Source organism: Ursus arctos, unplaced genomic scaffold (assembly GCF_023065955.2).
Source record: "Ursus arctos isolate Adak ecotype North America unplaced genomic scaffold, UrsArc2.0 scaffold_6, whole genome shotgun sequence".
Classification (NCBI taxonomy): Eukaryota; Metazoa; Chordata; class Mammalia; order Carnivora; family Ursidae; genus Ursus; species Ursus arctos.
The window spans coordinates 27,621,357-27,647,346 of NW_026623078.1; the positions used below are offsets into that span (position 1 = coordinate 27,621,357).

At 37.0% G+C, this 25,990-nt stretch overlaps 1 protein-coding gene and 1 pseudogene across 2 annotated transcripts in view; one reads left to right on the top strand and one right to left on the bottom strand.

Moving 5' to 3' along the window:
- The window catches only part of TRAM1 (translocation associated membrane protein 1), a 31,125-nt gene that overhangs the window by 2,183 nt on the left and 2,952 nt on the right, over positions 1-25,990 (bottom strand). The window contains exons 2-10 of one of the 2 annotated variants that reach the window (XM_026495905.4): positions 20,782-20,845; positions 18,786-18,907; positions 18,546-18,662; positions 17,104-17,162; positions 15,317-15,401; positions 7,941-8,011; positions 7,734-7,838; positions 6,748-6,891; positions 6,249-6,409 (exon numbers count right to left, since the gene is read on the bottom strand). In XM_026495905.4, the coding sequence (XP_026351690.1) occupies positions 6,249-6,409; positions 6,748-6,891; positions 7,734-7,838; positions 7,941-8,011; positions 15,317-15,401; positions 17,104-17,162; positions 18,546-18,662; positions 18,786-18,907; positions 20,782-20,845 (928 nt within the window). The remainder of the gene's footprint in view (positions 1-6,248; positions 6,410-6,747; positions 6,892-7,733; positions 7,839-7,940; positions 8,012-15,316; positions 15,402-17,103; positions 17,163-18,545; positions 18,663-18,785; positions 18,908-20,781; positions 20,846-25,990) is intronic. The other variant, XM_026495906.4, reaches the window with a different exon arrangement.
- On the top strand, positions 70-5,705 carry LOC113252663 (40S ribosomal protein S8-like; annotated as a pseudogene).

Sequence of the window (25,990 nt, forward strand, 5' to 3'; positions counted from 1 at the left end):
TCTTGGGGATGTTTCCTTTTAAGACATAAAGTCAGTGTTTAGGATAACTCTTATGTTCAGGAGTGTACTATGGCTGCCTTCTTCAAGTTATGATGGAGATATCTATCGACCTATAACTATTGTTAGCCTAGCCCTCCCTCCAAAAATATCCATAAACGTTGGAATACAAAAATGGCTGTTTGAAGGAAAAAAAACCCCAAGGCTGCTCTGTGTATTTCTCCCATACGGTATTTGCCAATTACTGAATGTGCACGCACAAAACGAGACTCAGAGAAATCAAGCAGAAAGCAATCCCTATGCAAGTACAAAGCTAAACAGAGAACTGGTTAGTCTCATAATGACAGGATGAAAAAATCTGAATCCAGATTCTGTCAGAGAAGACAGACTGTACAAATGGTTGATGTTCTAGGAATGAGGGCAAACTGGAAACAGACCAGCTTTGACAGGATAGAATGATCCACCCATATTCAATCCAGAGCCTCTATAAACTCATCTACAACCTACACACGTTTTTACATAAAAGTCCAGTATTCAATTAAAAATTACCAGGCATCCGGAAAGCAAGACCAAATGACTAAAAACTAAGAAAGAAAAATATATCAGGAATAGATCTTCGCTCTTTTCAGCCAGCACCAAGTTCTGGGCGTCTGTTGGGACAACTGATACAAGTCCTGCAAAACCAGGGGCAAGAGAAAGCCCTTCCACAAGAAGCAGAAGTAGGAGCTGGGATGCCCTGTCCCCCACCCAAAGTCGCAATCTGGGGAGGCAATAAGAAGCACCCTGCCTTGAGGCTGGATGTGGAGAACTTCTCCTGGGGCTCTGAGTGTTGGAAGCACCAAACAGGAATTACTGATGTCTACAAAGCATCCAATAATGAATCAGTAGTCCACACCAAGACCCTGGTGAGGAACGGTACTGTGCTCACTGACAGCACATCATCCTGACAATGGCATGAGTCCCACTATGTACTACCTCTGGGCTGCAAGGAGGGGGCTAAGTTGACTCCTAAGGAAGAAGAGATTTTATAAAAAAAAGAATCAAAGAAAATTCAGAAGAAATATAATGAAAGGAAAAAGGCAGCCCAAATTAGCGTCTTCTGGAGGGGCAGCTCCCTCAGGGCAGGCTTCTTCGGCGCGTCGCTTGAAGACCAGGCCAGTGTGGCTGAGCAGATGGCTACATGCTAGCAGGCAAGAAGCTGGAGTTCTATTTGAGGAAAATCATGGTCCAGAAAGCAAATAAATCCTCCTCCCTCCTATCTTCAACTCATGTCATAAATGTGTTTACTGCTGAAAAGAAAAGAAAAAAGAAAAGAGCAGAGACGAGAAAATAAAAGAAAAAGATCCTCAGGTGGCCCACATCTGGAGTTATCAGACAGGGACATGAAAAGAACAATGAGTAATAAAAATAAATGAAAAGATGGAGAATTTCATGAGAACTAAAATCTTTAATCCTAGAACTGGAAAATACAGTAACGGAAAATATAGACTTAATAAATGCATTTAATAGATTAGGCACAACAGACGAAATCAGTGAACCAGCAAAAATACTTAGATTGAAACTCAGAAAGAAAAGGGATGAAAAATATAGAAAGCATGGACAGTGTACAAAGGAGTCCCAGAAGGACGGGAGAGAGAGAACGGGGAAGAAGAATATTTGAAGAAACTATGGTCAAGAATTTTCCAAAAACGATAAAAGAAGCCAAGCCAAGATTCAGGAAGCTCTGTATGACAGAGAACAGGATAAATACAAAGAAAATCAAACCCAGGCACATCACAGTATAATTCCTAAAAACAAAGACAATAATTATCAGACACTTACATCCAATTATATGCTGTTGACATGAGATGCAATTTATATTTAAGGACAAAGAAAGGTTTAAAGTAGAAAAATATAGAAAAAGATACACCATAGCATTTTACCAAAAGAAAGCTGGTGTAGCTATAGTAAATTCACACATTTACTAGAGATGAAGACGGACAATTCAGTAAGAGGAAGGCACGAATTTAACAGGAATTTATAACAACCCTAAATTTTGATTTACCTATTCTACATCTTCAAAATATTTAGAGCAAAAACTGATAAGCTACAAGTGGTCAGTATCTCCTGCAATAACTGACTGAACTAACAGAACTCCTTCTACCAAATCAGTAAAGATATAAAAGATTGAACAATACAACTAACAAATCTGACCTGATACATAATATCCAAGAGATTCAGAAAACACATTCTTTGAAGTCTAAATGGAACATTTACCAAAACTGAACAAGTGCTGAGCCATAATGAAAGTCTCAACAAATTCCAAAGAACTGAAATCATTCAGAATATGTTCTTTAGCCATAATGGAATTAAGCTAGAAATCAGTAACAAAAGGAAACCAGAAGATGCCCAAATAGTTGTAAATTAAACAATGCATTAATAAATGACCCACGAAATGACCCTGATTTCAAAGAAGAAATCAGATCAGACTGGAATTATATCTTGAAGTGAATGATAATGAAAAAGACATATCAAAATTTGTGAAATTCAATTAAAGCATTGCTGAAAGGGAAAGTTTGCCTTTAATTGCAAGTAATTCACAAGACGGACAGAAAATCAATGATGTAAAGATCCATCTCAAGAAGGTAAACCACAAATAACAAAACAGCAAATCAAGCCCAAAGAAAGGGAAATAGGAACAGAAATCAATGATATGACTAAGAAAATCAACAAAAAAGCCCACAAATGTTAGTTCTTGGCTGATGGGGAAAAAAAAAAAAGAGAGAAGGGCATAAATTACTCACATAAGAAATAAAAAATACCACTATTCTACACAAATTAATAAGAGGATATTATGAGTAATTTTACCAATACACTTGCAAAGTTAGATGAAATGAAAAAATTCCTTGAAAAACACAACTTTCCAAAAGAGAGACAATAAGGAATAAAATCTGAATAATCCTACTATCTATTAAAGAATGTAAATCTATAGGTAAATATCCTCCCCTAGAGAAGACTGTAGGTTAGGTGGCTTCACTGGTGGATTCTTCCAAACATTCAAGTAAGAAATAATGCTGATATCACACAAAGGATAAAACTGCCCAATACTTTTATTTATAAAGCCACCATAACCCTGACACCAAGATCTGATTACATTACAAAAACAAAACCAGGCTAATTAGAGGCCAGTCTTTTATATGAATGTAGGTGCAAAAATTCTAACAAAATACTGAAGACACCAATCTACTATAAGTGATATATTATCATCATCTTGAATTTATGCCAGAAATGCAAGATTGGTCTTACATTTGAAAATATATACATTATAAAAAAAACCACATCAATATCCTTTATGAATATAGATATAAAAATGCTCAATAAAATACTAGCAAGTCAAATCAAACAACATCTAAAGAGGATTATATACTGTGACCAAATGAGATTTATCCCAGGAAGGCATTGTTGAACATTCAAAAATCAATTAACAGTAATACATGATATCAATAAAATGAAAGACAAAAACCATTTGATGATCTCAGTAGACGCAGAAAAGGCAAGTCACAAAATCTAACATCCTTTCATGATAAAAATACTGATGAACTAGAAATAGAAGGGAACTTCCTCAAGCTGTTAAAGGCATTTAGGAACACCCACAGGTAACATCATACTTAAATGGTAAAGGACTAGATACTTTTCCGATAATATCAGGAACAAGATGAGCATGTCTGCTCTCACCACTTCTACTCAACATTGTTTTGGAGGTTCTAGCCAGGGCAATTTGGCAAGAAAATGAAATAAAAATCATCCAGATTAGACAGGAAGAAGTAAAACTATTTCCATCTGCATATGACACGGTCCTGCATACTGAAAACGCAGAGGAATCCACATAAAAACCCCACTACTAAATAATAATCCTAAAAAGTTCAGCGATGTCGCAGGATAAAAGATCAATATGGAAAAATCAATTGTATTTCTATATACTGGTAATATACAATCCAAAAATGAAATTAAGAAGACAATTCTATTTATAATATCATCAAAAAGAATAAAACTTAGGAATAAAAAAAAGTGCAAGATTTATAGACTGATAACTACAAAATTTAACTAAAAGAAATGAAAGAAGACCCAAATAAATGGAAGGACATCCATGTTCATATTGTTCAAGGAAATCGACAGATTCCAAGTAATCCATATCAAAAGCCCAGCTGGCTTTTGAGAAATTGACAAGCTGATCCTAAAATTCATACGGAAGTGCAAAGGACCCAGAATAACCAAAGCATGAAAAAGAACAAAATGGAGGGCCCACATTTCCTGATTTCAAAACGAACTTGAAAGCAACAGTAATCAAGACAGTGTGGTACTGGCATAAGAATAGGCATGTAGAGTAACAGAACAGAATTGAGAGTCCAAAAATAAATTCCTACTTTTTGATCAACTGATTTCCTCTCCCCACTGAAAACAAGTTATTTATCCTGCCCTGTGAGCACTTGATTAACTGATTTTCAACAAGGGTATCAGGACCACTCAACAGAGAAAGGTTAGTCTTTTCAACAAATGCTGCAGGGGACAACTGGGTATCATATGTAAAACCAATGAGTGTAAAATGGTGCAGACACTTTGGAAATCAGTTCAGCAGTTCCCCCGCAAATGTTAAGTATACAATCACCATTTGACCTAGCCATTCCATTCCTAGGTACATACCTAAGAGAGCAAAAACAGGTGTTCACACAAAAACCTGTACATGAATGTTTACAGCAGCATTATTCAATTAGCTAAAGAGTAGAAACAACCCAAATGCCCGTCAACTAATAAGTGCATAAACAATCTGGTATATCCATACAATGGAATAGTATTTGGCCATAAAAAGGAATAAAATACTGGTATTTGCTACAACATGTAGAAACCTTAAGTACAAGCTAACTGAAAGAAACCAGTTGCAAAAGATCACAATTTATATGATTCCATTTATATGAAATGTCCAGAAAAGGCCAATCCAGAGACAGAAAATAGATAAGTGGTTGTCAGAGGCAGCGGTAAGGATGGGATAAGAAATGACTGCTAGTGGGCATGGGGTTTCTTTTTGGGGAGATAAAAATGTTCTGGAATTAGTGGTTCACACACTTTGTGAATATACTTAAAGACTACTGAAACATACACTTTAAAGGATGAACCTTATGGTATGTGATTTAGATCCCAACAAAGTGGTTATTAAATAAATATCACTGAAAGAAGTTAAAGATAATCTAGGTAAATGGAAGTATATACCATATTCATGAGCTAAAGTGCTCATTTCTCCCTGAAATGATCTATAGATTCAATGTAATTCCAATCCAATATCCCTGCAAGAGTTTTTTTTTTTTTTTGGGGGGGGGGAAGGGGGTGGAAATTGACCAAGATATACTAAAATTTATATAAAATGCAAAGGCCCAAAAGTTGCTGAGACAAGCTTGAACAGGACATGGCTGGAGGATATAAACTATCAAATATGAAGACTTTTAAGGAGCAAATCAGAGTTGATATTTTTAAAACTTGAACTCCTATGTTACAACTCCCAAGTATAACTCCAAAGACTAGTTGAAAAAATTACTGCAATGTCAATGCATTTTCAGTCAAAAGCCAGAAGGAGAAAAGAGTGTAGATGCAGGCTCAAACATGAAGGATCAAGCAATCAAAAGTTACAGAAAAAGCTGTTTCGCTTGGAACTAAAGGCAGATGGGAAGGGGCTGTAAAGAGGTTTTGTTTTTTAAGTATGAGTAAGATGCTTGAAAGCATAAATTACCGCTCTCTGGGTTAATTATTCACTACTAAAATGGCCCATATACACTGGTCTAGTGGAAAACCTGGGAGGGAGAAATTTAGTGGGCAGCTTTTGGGGAATAACTAACCCCAGGGAATCAACAAACTGTCAAATGGGGTAGGCTTCACTTTGCCTCTGATTTTGCTAAAAACAGAATAAAATTTTCTTTAAAAGATTTTAGGGGTGCCTGGGTGGCTCAGTCAGTTGAATGTCTGACTCTTGGTTTCAGCTCAGATCATGATCTCAGGGTCGTGAGATCGAACCCTGCATTGGGCTCTGCACTCAGCACAATCTGCTTGTCCCATTCCCTCCCCCTCTGCTCCGTCCCCTGCTCGTGCGCACAGCTCTCTCTCAAATAAAAAAAATTTTTTTAAAATCTTAATTAAGTTTAGAATAAGACCACACAACGTCTTTTTTTTTTTTTTTTTTTTAACGTTTTCTACTTCAGCTTTCCCACTGCTTACTGAATACAAACCTGTTCCTTTTCTAGAAGACCTGCCTTTAGTCACTGTTGGTTTCTTCTTCACAGCTGGTGCCTGAAAAGTAGAATGTTCCCTCCATCTCCGAAGCTGAAAATTAATGAACTTCCACATCATGAATGCTTGGGTAATGCAAATGGATGCCAGGACAGCAATTCTGAGGATATTAAAGTTAATAAACAAAAAATCAGAGTATATCAAAGCAATGCCACTGAATGAAGTATTGTCTTGCATTGACAGGATTAACTTGGTGTTAAATTCCCAATGGTGACAAGATGATGTTAATAAACAATTATCCCATTAATACTTAATCTCTAAATTCAAAGAAATCCCTTAGTATTTCAATTCAGACACACGCAACTGCAGCAGGTTTGAAATCAAATGAATGTTTCTCCCGTATTTGTCTCTTTATTTTTTAAAGAAGATTTACATCATAAACGGATAATACATACTATATAGCAGTACAAAGTGAGAAAAATGTTAAACTGGCTGTACCTTACAGCTAACACATTGAAGTTCCCAGCACTGAAATCCAATTTCTGATTCTCTGCTCTTGCAAGGCCAAAGCCAACAGTGAGTACTGAAAGAATTAAAGTCAGAAGTCTTCCCAAAACAAATAGAACTGCCCACAGAGAAAACCTGTAAGAAAAATGTCCTAAGTCAAATTCATAAAATTGCAATGATATAAGTAGACTCTAATAGGAATCAGGTTCCTACTAAGTAAATGCAAATTAAAATCACATTTGTTATTGTTCTGCAAAAAGATTCTGAAGTAAAATGTTTGGGATATGCTATATATTGTATCACACTCTTGGAGATATAGAACATAGCATATTTAAGATTCTAGGAAGTCCAGTAAAGAAATAACTGATTTTTTGTTTAGCTGATCTTCTTTTTTTAATATAAGTATCATTAATGATCCTCAAAACTACTGGTACATAGAACAATTTTGAAAAATGCTAGACAAAACAAAAGCTGTCCTGTTAACACAGGACACCCAATTCCCACTTCATAGGTCTAGTTTTACTTTTCTTTTTTTTTAACAAGTCATACTGCTCCAATTCTGTTTTCAGTCCAATTTTCCCATCAAAATATTTTAATACTTTTTAGGCTATATAATCTATTATTTCGTGTTCTTCTTCCCTATGCCTATTATCCTTATTATCACTTCCCTATTACTCTTCCTCCAAAAGAAAAACATGGATTAAACAAAAGGGCAATTATAACAGAAAACTAAACCCAAAAAAACTTTCAAAATTACAAGTTCCAATGTAACATCTCTCTAGCTAAGAAGAGACTCCATTTTAGAGAATAAAATACCAGCCTGAATTGTAAAATTGTTTTGTTTTATTTAAAGCTACTACTAACAGCTTACAGAGTGATATAATTGCCCCTGGCATGGACCTTGGCAATAGCACAGCCCTTGGCAACACAGACATTGACCTTAATTACACAAGAAGCAGAATGGCTAAACAACTTACCCTTTCTGATACTTTTCGTCACTAAAATAAAACAGGCGGGAAATGTGGAAAAGAAATTCAACAAAATAATGTAGCACCAGAAGAACAAGTCCTAGATGATTCAAGCTGTTAAAAGGACAAATTTAAAATGTAAAGATTATCAATTAAGACAGACTGACCCACTATCTACCCAGTCCATTTACACATCCAAGCAAAACCCTAACTTACTTTAAAAGATAAGCTCCAGCAATGTGAAAGAGGTAAAGACCAATGTAGACAAGCTGACGAGGAATATCTTCCTGTAAACAGAGATGCATTATAGATTAAAACACACGGAAACATTTCTCTGTGTGGCATATTGTACTGTTTCATGAAAATTTTATTATAGATTTCACATACACACACACTAAATTATGATGTAAAATCTAGCAGTCACAAATGTCTGTAAAAACTGACAGTGTTAAACTCAAACACTTGTTAATTTATGAAATGCATATCCATCTCACTTCTACTCTGGTTTTTGCTGTGTTCCATGTATATATGGAACGTAGTCATAGTAGCCTGACATATATACAGCATCAGGTTATATGAAGCCTGATTAGTAGTATTCATGCACTACAGCTGCTAATTGTAATTTTTTAAATGGAGAGTTGATGTTAAGTGGACTGAACTGTATGCCTCTGGAACCTCACTAAACTCGTCTCGGCATCTAGTACAGTAGAGTGCAGGTCTCTATTTGCCCTCTACTTCTCCTTCTACATTTCAGTAGTTACTTCCCCAAATCTTTGGAGAAAGAGTAGAGATTTTACAATTGTAGTTTTGAAATTGAAAACTCTTCTCTGGTAGGAATGGTACAAAGATCAAGTGTTAGAAAGGTAGAACACAAGACAGGTGAGTAGCACTATATATGCTACTATGTTTTGGGACTCTCAAGGTGGGAAAAAATCCAAGACATGATACCAAGTTTACAGTGGTTCTTCCAATTGGAGAGAGAAGGATCTCTGAAAATAAGCTGTCTTAATTTTTAAACTTCCAATGAAATATTTCTCCCTACAAAAGGAGAGAGGGAGGGGCGCCCCGGGTGGCTCAGTTGGTTAAGCATCTGGCTTCGGCTCAGGTCATGATCCCAGGGTCCTGGGATGGAGCCCCCCATCGGGCTCCCTGCTCACAAGGGAGTCTGCTTCTCTCCCTGCCTCTTCTCTGCCCCTCCCCCCACCTCATGCTCTTTCCCTCTCTCAAATAAATAAAAATCTTTAAAAAAAAAAAAAGAGAGCAGGAACAGAGTCAAGACTAATACGCTGAAGTTCAACCACGTGGGAACCTTTTCCGGCTCTTACAATCATCTCAGAACAGCTCACCTGCAGTGTTACAAATGCAATTTCACATGCTATGAATAGAGGTGTCACTGTATATACACGATTTACACATTTCCCAGTGTGGTGTTTATATCACTGGCAGCGTACAACATGACTGTTGATAGTACAGAACAAAATACTTTTAACTATAATTTTAAATAAAATATTTTAAATTAAAGCAAGCGGCATGTGACTTGGTATGGGAAATACTGCCATATTCTTCAGATGTGTTAACCTACGCTCCAAATTTCTGAGGAGAAAAGAGACCAAGGGGACTCCTGATACTTAAAACAAAAGCTTTGCAGTTTTTAAATTGCAGATCGAACACTAAACTCATTTTATTACAAAGAAACTTGTGTAAGTCAATGTATCTAATTTGCTGGAATAACTGCTGGGAATGCTATTTTAAAGAATATAACTTCTGGGGGGGGGTAAAAAAGATTTAAAGAAGAAACACAAATTTTAAAAATACATCATTTGACAGAGAACCTAAGCTGCCTATTTTTTTCTTTTCTGACAAATCTAAAAACACTATTATAAATTACAAACTACTCTTCTGAAAGCCATTCTATTTCTCTTACTTTTGTCCTTAAATTTCAACTTAATTAGGTAAGGTGAGGTTGAAGCTTGCTTCTTTTCTTTTCTTTTCTTTCTTTCTTTCTTTCTTTCTTTCTTTCTTTCTTTCTTTCTTTCTTTCTTCTTTCTTTCAGATTTTATTTAACACAGAGAGAAAGGGAGGGGGAGAGGGAGAGGGAGGGAGGGAGAGAGAGCAAGCACAAGCAGGAGGAGCAGGAGGTAGGGGAGAAGCAGGCTCCCCGCTGAGTAAGGAGCCTGATGTGGGCCTAGATCCCAGGACCCTGGGATCATGACCTGAGCCAAAGGCAGCCGCTTAACAGGCTGAGCCACTCAGGCGCCCCTGAAGCTTCTTTCTTTCCTTTTTTTTTTTTTTAAAGATTTATTTATTTATTTACTTGACAGAGATAGAGACAGCCAGCGAGAGAGGGAACACAAGCAGGGGGAGTGGGAGATGAAGAAGCAGGCCCATAGCGGAGGAGCCTGACGTGGGGCTCGATCCCAGAACGCTGGGATCACGCCCTGAGCCGAAGGCAGACGCCTAACCGCTGTGCCACCCAGGCGCCCCCTGAAGCTTCTTTCTTAAATTCAGGTTTAACTTTGCTAAATTTTAGCCTTGCCCTTTTTGGTATAGTCAACCAACTGAGTCAGTAATGAAGAGTAAAATACCATCACCAGCTTCCATCTTCACAATCATCAAATGCCTACCAATAGTTTTTTAAAAGATTTTATTTATTTAATAGAGAGAGAGGGAGAGAGTGTGTACTCAAGTGGGGGGAGGGGAAAGAGGGAGGAGGAGAGAATCTCAAGCAGACTCTGCACTGAGCATGGAATTCGACATAGGCCTTGACCCCAAGACCCTGAGATCATGACCTGATCTGAAACCAAGAGTTGGACGCTTACCCACTGAGCCACCAAGGCGCCCCGAAGTTCGTTCATCTTTAAACAAATAAGCAAAACCTCCTTTCTGGCTCCTGGTAGAAAACATTTATTTACATAATAAAATTGTGGGATGATGTGTGAAAATGTCTTGAGAAGCCAAAATAGTTTTCTTTCAGCCACTTTTTTATTCATCTAGACACTAGATTTAAGAAGAGTGATCACTGCTCTTGGATGGCATGAGGACTCCCTATCTGGGATCTGTGATGTGGCCAGTGAGCTCAGATGGCCAAGTTTCACCCAGCCGCCTCTGTTCCTCATTCCCCACACCCCCCAGAAATGTGTAACCCCAGGGACCATGGTGCTGGGTAAGGCTGTCATTGGCCTCAACATCCTGCCTGTGGGGCCGTAACCCCACAAGGACTGGAGAATGTCAGGAGTCTGGCTTAGAACAGGGGTGCCATTTCAGCCATTTTCTAAATGAAATCTAGATAAAATTTCTCATTTTAAAAATCATGCTATATCACCCCCATTACCTTTGTAATCTTAAAAGAATTTGGGAATGCCTTTACTATAGAGTGTGTGTTTTCCAGTTCACAACAAGCTCCATCACTCCCTGCAGTATTATATTATATTCCTCCCTGTCACTCATTTATTTTCACTTTTTCTCTGGTTAGGCTTTGAGTGCACAAACATTTCTTTAGAGACACTGGTCAGTTTGTATATAGCTGAAGGGAATGTTATTTAGAAAAGGATTTCTTGATGCTCTGTTCTTTGCAAAGCTGTAGAAACTATTTTAAAAGCTCTTGCTTGGGGCGTCTGAGTGGTTGAGCCAGGTACACGTCTGACTTTTGGTTTTGGCTCAGGTTATTATCTCAGCATCAGGAGATCCACCCCACATGAGGCTCTGCATTCTGCTTGTCCCTCTCCCTCCCCTTCTGTCCCTCCCCACCGCGTGCTCTCTCAAAAATAAATAAATAAAAAATAAAGATTAACAAACTTCTTTTATACTTGAATGGAAAAAATACATAATGAAAATGAGTTATTAGAAAAGCTTTATCAAAGTTCTGGGGGGGGGGCCTGGGTGGCTGAGTCGGTTATGCATCAGACTCCTGGTTTTGGCTTAAGTCATGATTGTAGGGTTGTTGAGACTGAGCCCCTCTGCTTAGCGCAGAGTCTGCTTGTCTCTCTCCCTCCCCCTGCTCGTGCACTCTCTTTCTCTCTCACATAAATAAATAAATAAAACCTTAAAAAAACACCTTTATCAAAGTCTATTCTTTTTTTTTTTTTTAAAGATTTTATTTATTTATTTGACAGAGATAGAGACAGCCAGCGAGAGAGGGAACACAAGCAGGGGAAGTGGGAGAGGAAGAAGCAGGCTCCTAGCTGAAGAGCCTGATGTGGGGCTCGATCCCATAACGCCGGGATCACGCCCTGAGCCGAAGGCAGGCGCTTAACCGCTGTGCCACCCAGGCGCCCCAAAGTCTCCTATTCTTAATGCTAATGTTTAAATAATTATTATAAGAACGAAATCATGAAATGATGACTTAAAATTCTAATAGTCTCATTTTTCATGGAAAAAATCTAGTAAATACAGTACATTAAATCAAAGCAAGTTCTAAAATTATAAGTAACTTCAAGTGACATTTTCAGTTGTTATTCCAACATCTTTTTATTAAAAAGATCAGCCATATATTTCAGTAAATTTCTATTTTTATAAGAAAATGCTTTTCTTAACTACACTGTACTAAAACACTTGACTTTAAACGGAATATCATCAATATGCCTAAATAGAAGGCAAAGATTTTCCGCGAAACCACAGAGGGAGCCATCTCATATTTAAATCTTTTCAAAACTCTTATGTAAGAGGGATCTATATCAATTATTTTGAATAAGAAATACATGTTTGGGTAAGATATACAGCGTTAAAAACCTCTACCAATATGATTTCTAAGTGCTTACAGAAGGTCTAGCAGAGAAATCAGTATAGGAAAGATGATGTACTCCGGAAAAACTGAGAGGATTAAGAAAGTGGCTCTAGTGATGAACGACAGATATGAACAACAGAGCTGGATGTGCAAAGTGTGAATATTACTTCCATGAAGTGGGTAGGGGAAAAAGCATTATTTCTAATTTAAAATACTTCATAGGATATGCAATTATATGCATATATAATTAAACTAAATAAACTGAAAAGGAGAAATAAACATTTGGCTATTTCATTGAGACTTCCCTGAAACCCCACATATTCAAACTGGCTAAGAAATTACACTGTGAATCTTCTTATGAGCAAAATGGAATAATGTTTGCATTGAGGCATATATACTGTATGTATTTAAAATATTCTCCCTAAAAGAAACTGAGTTATTTGTGACTAACACACCTCTTGAACTGCTACTAACAGTAGTGTTCCTTTCTTTCTTCATTTCTCTGTAGGATCAGTTCAAAACAATCACTGTACTAGTTTCTTCCAGTAAAGAGTTCTTCCAAAAATAATTTTCATAGAGTAAATTTTAAGAAACTGTTTAACACATATGCAGCTGTTACTTTCAAATTATGTTAATTACTTGAAACAGTTACTTTCGACTGTCATATGTAGGTGTTAAAAATAGTTTCAGTTAAGTTCTAAGTTATGCAAATTATTCCATAAAAATTAGATTGCATTTCTGGAGAAATGCCATCTGGCAGGAATTGATAAGGAAAGAACTTTGAAAACTAAAATGAACAATTACTTTGAAATGTCCTTCTTTATTTATATGGTCAATGACTAAGACAGAGACATACAGATTCATAATGAAGTCCAGAGGTCTTATGTCTATGGGTATACAAGTATGCACATAAAGAAAGCTTAAATATTTGAGCCACGGTACTAAGACATTAAGAAACCATGATGTTCTCAGCAACACTGCCCAACAGAATTTTCTGCAGTGATGGAAATGCTCTCTATCTCTGCTATCCAAAATGGCAGACAGTATGGTCACATGTGGCTAAATGAGTACTTGCAATAGGCTTAAGTGTGACTAAGAAAGTACGCTTTGTTTTTAATTGTAGTTACTTTAAATGTGGCTAGTGGCTTCTGTTTTGGGCAGTGCAGCTCTAGGACATCTGTGGTTCACACTAGGTGCTTACTGAATATGGAAGGGCTTCTGGAAATTGTGAGCCTAAGGATCTTATCTTAACACTGTTCTAAGCCAAAGGTTTTATGGATCTTCATCCTAATCCTTATAATCAACTTAACTAGAAAAACACTCCACTTGAAAAAGAAATCAACATAAAAAGAACTTCCAAGCCATAGTACATGAACTCTATTTGGTGCTGTTTTCTAATCACAGCAGACAACACCAATGATGACAGACACAGGACACAAAAACCACAGTCACAAAGCAGTAGTAAATCAGGTAGTTACACTCTGGATTAACTACTTGAAGTACATCCAGAAATAGGTGTGGCTTTGGAGAAGGCACAGATGAACTGGTCATGTTACACTTCTATCCTGAAAAGCTTCTTAAAGTACGGGAGCTTTAAATGTGGACAAATGAAAATATATATATAAAACAAATAGAGAGTATAAAGAATCCCGTGCAGCCCTACCCAGCTTCAATAGTTGTTAACTCAGGACTAAACTTGCTTTCTCCATTTTCCTGTATAAGGATTTTAAAAATAATCTCTCCCTGGAAAAGGGAATAAGAGTGCTTGATTAATTTAACGGTATTTCCAGAAAAAGAATTGATGTGCTGGGATCATAAAATTAGAGAATATCAGTGTGAATGAAGCCCAAGGAGAGCAGAGAGGAAAAGGGAGCAGGGAGGAGGTGGCACAAACCAGCAAAACCCCCACAGAGCACAGGTGAGCTGCTGCGTTTAGTTTCAAGCAACAGGGAGGTGGTATGGGTTTGAAACAGAAAGAAAGGAAATAAAGTGCACTTCGAGATATCACAAAATCTGACTTTAAAAGTACTGAGGATAAAAAAGAAAGGAGGATATTGCACTGCTCCAGTCATTATTTGTTCAAATAAAACAAACAAACATCTTTCTCACGTGCTAAAAAGAATGCTCCACCCATTTCAGGAAAAGCTTCACTGCTGAGTATTTAACTAAGGCTTACTTTACTTAATACTGAATTTTTTTAATTGGGCCTTAACACACAGAACTGTTAGTTGCACAATAATCTGATTAATCCTTTTGTCTCACTTGTGAAACTCTTAAGAATATCAATAATATAAAACTAATATTACATTTCAAAATTTGTGTAAATTTTATTTTAAATTACCATTAATACAACTTATTATTATTATTTTTTTAATATTTTTTATTATATTATGTTAGTCACCATACTGGTGACAAAAACCATCCCTGGTTTTTGATGTAAAGTTCGATGATTCATTAGTTGCGTATAACACCCAGTGCACCATGCAATACGTGCCCTCCCCACCACCCATCACCAGCCTATCCCATTCCCCCACCCCCCTCCCCTCTGAAGCCCTCAGTTTGTTTCTCAGAGTCCACAGTCTCTCATGAAATTACCATTAATACAATTTTAAGACAAACGATTAACATGTAAAATGTAAAAGATTCCACTCTACGTTAAAACATGACAAAAGGTTTTTTTCAAGAAATATGGGAGGATATTTAGTCTTTGTGGAAAGAGGGGAGGTGGGAGAATAATGGGGGAAGAGTTGAGGTGGGAAAGAAAGAGGGAGGTTAGAGATGTGAGGAAACGTTTAATTTTAGAGTGACTTTTCAAAAAAAAGAAAAAAAATGACAAGACAACTTTTAAAATAACAAAATCCCAGCTTACTTTTTTGGTTTTCTGGAAGTAGAGTTCAGGAAAAGCATGAAACCAGTAAGCCAACTGGGCTATGTAGAAAAACTTCATTTGAAATCTGCATAAGAAAGGAAAAAAACCCTTTTAACGCAGGATATTTTTAAGGAATAAAGTAAAAACAAATGCTGGAAATGAGGATGTACTAAGTAGCCATCTTTGTGTTATCATTTCAGGTCTCCCTGCAGTACTCTGTGCACCTTTACCAACTCCCCAGCAGCCACGTCCCTGTCTCCCTAGAATATTCTCACTACCAGTCGATTCGTCTGGATTAAACAACCGATGCAAAGACATTATCTGCAGAACCCTGATGACCTGCACACCGGCTGGGAGGAACCAGACCCCCTTGTCTATTAGTAAATTAATACTGATTATATGTTATGTTAGCTGCTGAAAACATAAGGAACATGACTTTGAGGGAATCATCTTACAGACCTTTAAGGTTTCATCGAAAGGAAAGCAGGAAGGGCAAAAAGATGGGACACAAAAGCGAAGGCGCCTAGATGAACGATCACCTGAAATTGGTATAATCCCAACTGCAAATATCCCCTGGCTGTTTTCTTAGGGAAATATGGTAACTCTACCTGGTTGGAACACTGAGAGAGCCCCCAGATAAATGGAGGCAAACCAGGATTAGAAAGAGGAATATGGCATGGAAGTGTTCCCCAGGAGACAGAACTCATCAGCCTAGAATCAATGGTCTCTTGACATTATACCCTTCCAATCCTCCTGCTTTCTCTTTGTTCCCCCTTCTCCTTCTCCTCCAGACTTCTAAAATTGAAAACACAAAACCAGTCGGAAATAAATTTTTGGGGGGCAAGGGGAGACAGTCCCATATAAATATGATCTTTATAAACCTATTGCATAAAAGCTCACTGAATTAATATAATTTTTAAAAGTCAGAATGACTCAGCAGCATGGGTATTATTGCTGGACTTTAAACAAAGGTATGCATGGTCATTTATTCCTTTTTTATCTTTTTATCCAATTCTCACATCACAGTACATTTACTGAATGCTGTCTAGGTGACAAACACCTACATATGGCCTGGCACAACGAATGATATATAATATAAAGAGGCAGTTCCTATTTGCTGTCGAGGTACACAGAGTCTTGGTGGGCGTGGGCACAATATAAGACTTACATAAATGAAACAATTATAGAACATTAAGACAATGTAGAGATATTACCTAAAATATTATACACCAAAATGACAAATTCAGGAAAGCAAAAGACAATATAGGCTAATGAAGCAAGGAAAAATAATATGGAATAGTCGTCCTAGAGCTGGGCTTGAAGAATGAGTAATTTAGCAGAATGTCTTTGCAACTCTGAGATTTTTTTATAGGACTGTATAGAAACCCCAGGGGGCTAGGAAGATAAGAAACAGTCACTACGCTGAAGTTTACAGTGTAAGAGAATAAGAAATGAAAGGAGTAAAAAGAGACTGGGGCAAAGAAAAGGAGCAAAAAGTACAGAGAAGATGGAGAACTGATGAGGAGGAAGGATGAGGGAGAAGGGAAACCAGAACTAAATTAAGATTGTTAAAATCAGTTTTCTCAAGCTAATGAACATGTTGGAAATAGTATCATATACATGAAAAAAAGCACACAAGAATTTTATTTCTTATGTCAGAGGGACTGCCAATGACATACCTATTGTATGAATTTGCCGAAGTCCTAAAGAGAATGACAAGAATGGGTTCTGCTTAAAAGTGACATGACCATGGTCCTTAACTAAGAAAAGCCTGCAAAATGACTTACGTCATCAGGTTATGGGGATAAGCCCTCCACAAGATAGTTGGGTCTGAGATGTAGTTTTCCTAAGGAAGAAGATATAAAAATTAGCCTATTGAGTATAATGCAAACTTCTTGGAAAATAAGACAGTATTTTCATTTCTTGCACATTTATAATTTCCCAGATTGGGCTCCAAAGAGCTCACTGAAGTTAAATTTTTTAGTTGTTTTAGCTATTTTTGATTCAGTTGAATTGCTTATTTTAGCAAAGTGAAAAACACTATGAAAGATATAAGTCAAATAAGCATAATTCCTGGCCTTCGATTCTTTCAATCCAATAGAGTAAAAAATACATGCATGTGAACAAACATAAAACAACCAAAAAACAGGAATGGTACATAACAGAGGCAACAACAGCTATGGGAGAGATGAATTCTGTCTTGGGTGATCAGAGAGCAGTTTTGGGAAAGACGCAGCACCTGACAGGAGACGGAGGATCAGGTGCTACCAAGTTTTATGGGATGATGTCCACACGCTAACCCAAATCTTTGTCTTAGAAACCAGATCTGTTCAGTGAGAATTACTACACATGTTAAAAAAGAAACCAAAAAAAAAAAACCAAAAAAAAAAACCAAAAAAACAAAAACAAAAACAAAAAAACCCCAAAACACAACAACTCTCAAGTGACTTATTTTTAATAAGAATATTTTCCTACTAAAATGTAACACTGTTATGTTTAAAAAAATTATACAATAGATTTTAAGCGGAAATGACATATATTTATGAAGTATCATTAAAGCAGTAGCATAAAAGGGCATGAGCTCTTTGAACTTTAATCTATTTCCAACATTAACTACCGTACACTCTGCCTGTTTATTCATCTCTAACATGGTGATTAAAAAAAAATTATGTGTCCTAACAAACTCAAAAATATGTAAACTCTAGAGTACTATAAATTTCAGAGATTGTTAATACTAATGTAAATACTACCTTCCACCACTAGTTAGAATGATACAGTTAAAGGTTTTGATAGCTTTAACTGTAAAATTACACTAGATTTTAAGTTGCTTGGATACTACCTGGACCGTTTTTAAAAGAGGAAATGACTAGAAACATTACAACTCATATAACCCAGTAAAAGTTGTCACTGACTTCTTACCCTTTTTGCTAATACAGAGATATCTGCAAATGACTACACGATATAAAAATATTCAGACTGACTAAAAATGAATAAGACTTTCTGAAACATTAAACACAGTTTAGAATTTCTGCTGTACGAAAACTAATGAAAGGAGAGACTTATCGCTGAAACTTGATTTATACTAGTTCAATAGGAGAATTCCCAATCTTAGATAAGAACAAGGATAGACAAGGGATTTTGTAAAGTTCAGGATTTGCTTATGAGCATTAAAAATAGGACATCATTTTCTGTTCTGGGAAATGAAAATTTAAGCATAGTATATACTTACAGATATTAGAATGAATGTGCCCCAAATACAAGAAAAAAGGTAGAATGCACTAAGCTGACCAGATTCATTAAACTTGCTGTGTTTCGTTTTGGAGAAGTGCATTCGCCTGTTAATTTTCTAAAAATAAAAACAACCATTAGTAATTAAGAATATATTATAAAGTATATTTAATATGTGACTACCATAAGTACAGAACGCTAGTATTTTATAAAGTATAGATTTCTAAGATTGTATACTTACATCCAACACATACTCTTGAATTATGGCATGAATAATTATCGCCACTAGCATGTAGAAGAAAACTGTAGCCAAATCTTTGATACCATAGTAATAAAGGGATGCTGATTCAGTGGCTTGTTCTTCTGAAGGCCAAAAAGGACAGAACACACATACACAAAAATATACATAAGATTATAAAAACAGCACTAAGTACAACATAGTTATGGAAACGAACAAAAGAAGACTAACCTAATAAATAAGTTCTCTAGAAACATTATAGGTGATTTGCTTTTGGACATCTCGAGTCTTAGGAGCAATGAAAATTGAAGACTATCCAGAAATCTAAGGCCTCAGGAATTACTTACGAAAGACTTGACACATGTTAGTTACAGCCATCAAAGACCAAAAAACAGGGAAGGGGAGGCCATACTCAGATCCTTGGGGAGACTGTAAAATTGGTATTATCCCAGGTAGAGATTAGGTTACATCAAAGTTATACTTAGCCTATCTGTCTTTTCAAAGAACTTTTGAAATTTTCTACCTTTTCAAACTAGACACTTCATTATGATTCTGAAAGAAAACTGACCTATAAGTACTACAGAGGCACCTGCTACTTAAAACTGTTTTTAATCCTCGAAATTGTTCTATTTTTCAAAACAAGTCTTCATCAAACAACTTGTAAGTTGCTGTAAATTGTTCTCAAGCTTTATATTTATGGAAATTATTTGGGAAAAAGAGCATTAGGCTTCTCTGGCATATTCAAATTTCAAAACAACTTTGTGATTTTGAGTGATCTGATATCTAAGTCACTAAATCAAATATGTTGACCCTTGAACAATACAGGTTTGAACTGCGTGGGTCCATTTACCTGCAGATGTTTCTCAAGAAATACAGTCCTGCCAATGTACATTCTTGTCCTTATGAGTTTAATACCATTTTCTTTTTTAAAAATACCATTTTCTTTTCTCTAGTTTACTTCGTTGTAAGAATGCAGTATATCATATATGTAACATAAAATCTGTGTTAATCAACTGTTTGTTATTGGTAAGGCTTCTGGTCAACAGCAGGCTATTAGTAGTTAAGGTTTTAGGGACTCAAACAATTGTATGTGGATTTTTGATTGCACAGGGGTCAACGCCTCTGCATTATTTAAGGGTCAACTGCACTTGTACAACTATATAACTGAATTAAACGTAATTCAATGTTATATAATTGATCTTACATTCTAAATACTTGTCTAAATATGTTAATATTTTATCAACCAAATACCCTCTCTCATGCTGGTTAACTGTATCACTGTATTGAACTACAATCAAGTTCCAATACCAACTTGACTTTCACATTGCATAATTTAGAAATAAAACTTTTAGGGGTGACTGGCTGGCTCAGTTGGTAGAACATGTGACTCTTGATCTTAGGGTCATGAGCTCACACGTTGAGTGTGACGCCTACTTAAAATTGAAAAAAAAAAAAAGAAAAAGAAAATAAGAAATGAAACTTTTAAAAATAAAGCCTGGAAGTGTAGTTTGGATGCTACTGTAACTCCTAGAACCTACTGACATTTAGAGGTAGGGCACAACAAAAACACGGCTTAAAAGGATTGTTACTTTAGGTCTAAAACATAACTCATAGGTCAGAAAAAAACCTAAACATTGTACCTTTAGAAACCTTGATTGAACGATAACACTTTAAACAAATAAATGATATTTATTCTTAGAATTTTCTTATGAAAAAGATCAGAGGAAAGAGAAAGAAAAAAAAAAAAAAACTCCCACGGAAGTCCCTTTACAAAGTATACAGTAAACGTTAAATACAGAAAATCTGTTTTCATATCATCTATACGGTGAAGTCAACAAAATACATCATTTCTTGCATTACAAAATCATTAAAATAATATTCAGTCTAATCATGAATGAAATCTATTAAAATTAGAGAATTTAGTATTCATGGTAATTTCCAAGTTTGTTCAAGTAAAACCTTCTACTTAAATAGAAAATTCTGAAAGAACACTACCTACCTGTTGCAGGGAGGGTAACATTGTACTGAAGAGTAACAAAAATGATAGACGCTTTCGCGGTTATCTAGAAAGAAAGAAAGAAAAAAGAAAAAAAAAGTCAAGTCAATTTGTGACCTTCTCCCAAACAGCAGGTCAAGGGAGGAAAACACTGTAAGTTCTGCCCCCAAATCTAAGAACCAAGGGCACCCTGTTTCTGTGGCACTGCGACAGGCACAACTGACTTCCTGATCACCCCGGGGTTGAGCTTGGGAGTGCTGCAGTTAGGTAAGTTTGTGTTATTTCTAATTCTAAGGTTTCAAAAGAGACACTCTGTAGTTTCAGTAAATAGGGATTTGACAATGATTCTCTACTCTAGACCTGTACAATGAACAAAGTTCCTATAAAAAAAAATTGAAATGTAAGTTAATGAAGGAAAGGAAGCACAGTTCCCACCACAAAAATGGATCAAAGGTGGGGTCTGTTGTGTGTGTATCTCTCACACACCTGGGATAGTTAAGTGCCCCATAAATATTTAACTGACCTGATTATATTGGTAAAAGTGAAGTGGTCAGAACAGAAAAATGGAACGCTTACTCAATATTTATAGGCACCAGGTAATGTGCTAGACAAGAAAGGATAACAAAGATGAATGATACAATCCCCGACCACTTGGGAGTTCAGCTGGGTCAGGAAGACAGGTAATCAAACTGTTATAATATTAAAGAATCAGTGCCAACAGGTATTCAGGATAAACAATGAATTTTGTTTTTGTTTTTTTCCTGCGGTGGGGAATGAGGCATGTTCTGGAAAGGCTTCTCAGAGGATATGGTGTGGAACTGTTTCTTGTTGGAAAACAGAAGTTCCCTAGGCTCATAAAGGGGGATGATGAGGGCAGCATAGGTAGAACAGAAACCACAAAGGTTAAATAGCAGCAAACATGAGGGCCAGCATGGATACACATCAGTAAGCGGTAGAAAAGCCTAGAAAACTTCTCAAGTGTTAGAAAGGGCCTTGTTTGTTGGACTAAATAGTTTAGATTTTATTTCAGCACAACTAGAGAATTAGGAGGTGGGGAAGTTCATTTGTGCTTTTTGGAAAGATCATGGATGTACCTACTAAGTGGTCTTTCGAGCCCCCTGAAACCATTCTCCACGCTGCAACCAGAATCATCTTCTGACCATGTTAATACCTTTCCCCATGCCCACCCATCCCCTACCTCCTCCCTGAAAACTCTTCACTGGATTCCCATTCTTTCTAGGATAAAGAACAAAATCCTTTTTTAAAAAAGATTTATTCATTTATTTATTTACTTACCTATTTATTTGTTCACTTATTTAGAGAGCATGAGTGGGGGGGAGGGGCAGAGGGAACGAGAGAGAATCCCAAGCAGACTCTCTGCTGAGCACAGAGCCCAATGGGGGACTTGATCCCATGACCCTGAGATCATGACCTGAGCCGAAATCAAGAGTTGGATGCCCAACCGACTGAGCCACCCAGGTGCCCAAAGAACAAAATCTTTAATGTGGCCCATACAATAATCCATGACCCTTCCCTTCTGCCTCTCCAGCCTGACCTCAGAGCACTGTCTCCTGGATTCCTCCCATCACAGGGTCTGTACACATGCAGCTCTATCTGAAACTCTATTGAAAACCTTCCCCTTTCAGACCTCAATTCAATCACACCTTTTCAAGGTAGGCTTTGTTAGATTATCTCAGAGAATTGTGTTCCTTTCTTTCAAAACACATACTCTTGGTGTGATAATACTACTAATTTCTGTCACACTCATTAGAAAGTAAGCTCCATAAGAGCTGGGACCATGCCTGCTTCTTCACTGTATATTTAGAGGCCACCATGGGGCCTGACCCATGTTAGGTGACTGATTAATTCTGTTGATTAAATACTAGATAAAACATAAACTGAAGTACCCAAGTCAAATAAAAGACTTCTGCAAGAGACCGCATGAAATAATAAGGCCTGAAGTAAGGCAGTGGTAGTGGGACAGAGACAGTACTTTTGAGGCAGAACAAGGCGTGTGGAGCGAGAGGGAAGAGTCACAGATTATGTATGGATACTTACAGCTTGAACAACTAGGTGCAAAGTAATACTGTTAATACAAATGTGGAATACAGGAGGGGCAGCAGCTTTTGGGGAAAACGGAAAAAACTGAGTTTTAGACAGACTTAGACTTCCGTGAGATATTCGGGTGGAAAGACCATCAGGCAGATAAGCCTCAGCCTGGAACTCTGCAGGGAGACCCCTGCTTAAAGACTTGGGGAATCTCTACTTCCAGGAGGTAGTTGAAGCTGTGGGGGTACATAAATCATCTACGGAGACTGCATAGTGTTTGCAGAGAAGTAGGACAACATCAGCACCGTGGAGTGGGCAGAGAAAAAGCTGGTGGCAAAATAAGAAGAGGCAGAAAGAGAATGAAGACAGCTTGATGCCCCCAAGGCCAAGAGGGAAACGTTTCAAAAAGGTGTGGTTAATAAAGTCAAAGTTTCAAAAGAGACATGGCAGGAAAAGAGCACAATGGACTGGACATTTTAAGAAGCCATCAGCGGTCATGGCTTGAGTGAATTCAATGAAGTAATGAGAGCAAAAACCACACCACAGACTGAAGAACACAGGAGACACAAAGTGGTACCCAGTGATAGATGCCAGGTCAAGATTTATGTTGTTTTTGAGACAGACTGAGCTTATGTGGGGGCAATCAGGAAGGTGCCAGGGAAAAGGAAGAAAGGATAATGGATAGAAAGATCTGATAGGAAATGAAACATAAGGATAGAGCTGGAAGCTAATCTTGAAGGTTTTCTTCTTAGATGGGGAGGAAGGTAGTAATGGATGAGATAGATTAAGTTCAAAAGGCAGGAAAAGTGAAGAAATGCACATGTGGTAAACTCTTATTTTCCCTGTGGGGGAAAAAAGGCAATGCCATCTGTTAAACACAATTAGGGACTTGAATGATGAGTATTTATTTCATTCCTGTAGGGAAAGGAGCTGGCCAGGGAAAAGTAAAAAAGATCACTGGGTGTTACTGATGTCTGAGATTAGAAACCTGTGATTTGCAATATAATCTATCAGCACAAGTGTATGACTTCCTCTGGCAACCCGTAGCAATCTATGAATGGAGAAGCACAGAAAAGGCAGAGGACCGGCTGGATCGATGGTTGCATATTTGTAGGGTGAATATGGAGAAAAGACCAAGAGGAAAAGGGAGCTGAGGCCCGAGGTAAGTGTGGATAAGTCAAGTATGCCGGAAGAAAGCAAAGCAATGAGGGGGCCAAAGCACCATAGAAGCTTAGACTAGGTGGAGAGTCAGCAAACGAGCAGCAGAATGAAGGAGGTGAAACAACATGTAGGTTGTGGCTGCTCTGCTTACTGGAAATCAGAAACTGGAAACAAGCCAGGACTACGTGATAAAGTCCACGGTATGGCCACTAAAGTGAGTTGCTTAACTGTTGTAGATACGGAAAGGTCACTTGAATTGAAAAGGCCAGCAAGGGTTCTGGTATTACCATTTGGGTCATTCACATGAATGCACTAGAGCAGAACGATGGCATGAGTTTCCAGGGCAACACTGCTTTCGTGTGATTATTTTTAATAAAGTTGAAAGATGACCAAATTTCATTTTTTGATATCTTTGTTTAGACTCCACATGTATCAACACAAACATACTTTCTCCACATACCTGCTTCTAGTTTAGAATATGAGGTTGCCACTACCGTAGCTGAGAAAACTTCTCAGGAGTCCTTTACAAGTGACAAGTAAAATTCTTCAAAGATAAATTTAATATCAAATACCAAAAGAAACAAAAATTAGATTATCTTTTTATGGTAGGCTTCCAAATAAAATTAAAATCTGGCCTCCAGCTACTTCAGCATGTGGCATAAGTAGAGCAAGAGGAAAAATACAAACTACACACCCCAAAAAGTTACAGAAAAATCATGCTACTGGCCATTTCTAGGCCTCCTAAGCCTCATACCCCAGCCAGCATTGCTTTAAACTAATATTACAATCGATTAATAGTAAGACAAATTAGTTTGGAATAAAATATGCTGTAGGAATATATAACACATTCGAAAGTAAAAATAACTGAGTTTATGACAGTTCTGGACATTTATACCACTGCTTTCCATTTACAAGAAAAGAACGAAACTTACTCAGATACATCTTACACAGGTTCCACGAACTCTAAGGAATTATCTAATTCTATGTTGTATGTAATATCATGAATATCCTAATGTTTTCTTAATCAAGAGGTCACCAGTTTGGGCTTGATGTTTCTTTCTTGTTAAAATTATATTGTATTTGTTAGAGGAAGGTGTGATTTACTACACTGACTCTACGCCTGAAAGATAAAGACAATTTCTGAATATCACATTCCACTTCCCCATCACCTTAAGCTTAAATAAAGTTCTTAAAAAACGAGATGGAAAGAAAATGTGAGCACTAAGGCAAGTCATCCTTAAAAATACAACAGACCTCCAAAATAGTTCCAAGATAGCTGTAATTGTAAATGTTCCCCCAAATCTGCATGGCACAAAACACCTAGACTCCTGTAAAGAACATCCCTTCCAGAAGAAAATATTCCTCTTGGGAACCCCTAACTCCTCACTCCTCTTATCCTCACTTGGATTCCCAAGCACCCTTCTATTTTTCAACTGTTCAAATTTTCCCCACTCAAACATGAAGCCATTACCTAAACACCATGATTTGCATTATGTGGACAGACACTGACTGTATTAAAACCATGATTTCAAAATTACGAGCAATTCTTGATAAGATGAAGTTTCCTAGAAATTAAACTTAGATTTCTCCAAAACAGACTACATTTTTATCAACCTTTTAACACATAATCTGTTTAGATGCTAGCCATGGGACCCTTTTCTCATATAAAATTGCTGTGTTCTGTTTTCAACTTTGATAAATATCTAATGAATAATAACAGCTACTATTTATGGCACGGCCTGTAAACCAAGCACTGAACAAAGCCAGGATACACATTAGTTAATTTAATTCTCCAAGTAACTCAATGAGCCCTGTTTTACAGAAAGGAAACAAATTCTGAGAAGTTAAAGAATCTGCCCTAGGTCATCCAGGCAGCAAGCTGCAGAACCCTAACTTGAACACGGACCCCTTTAGCTATAGCGTCTGTGCTCCTACAGTATATTTATATTGACTTTTCATTTTGGCTAGTAATACAGTATCTGTTATCACTTTGTCAATTTCT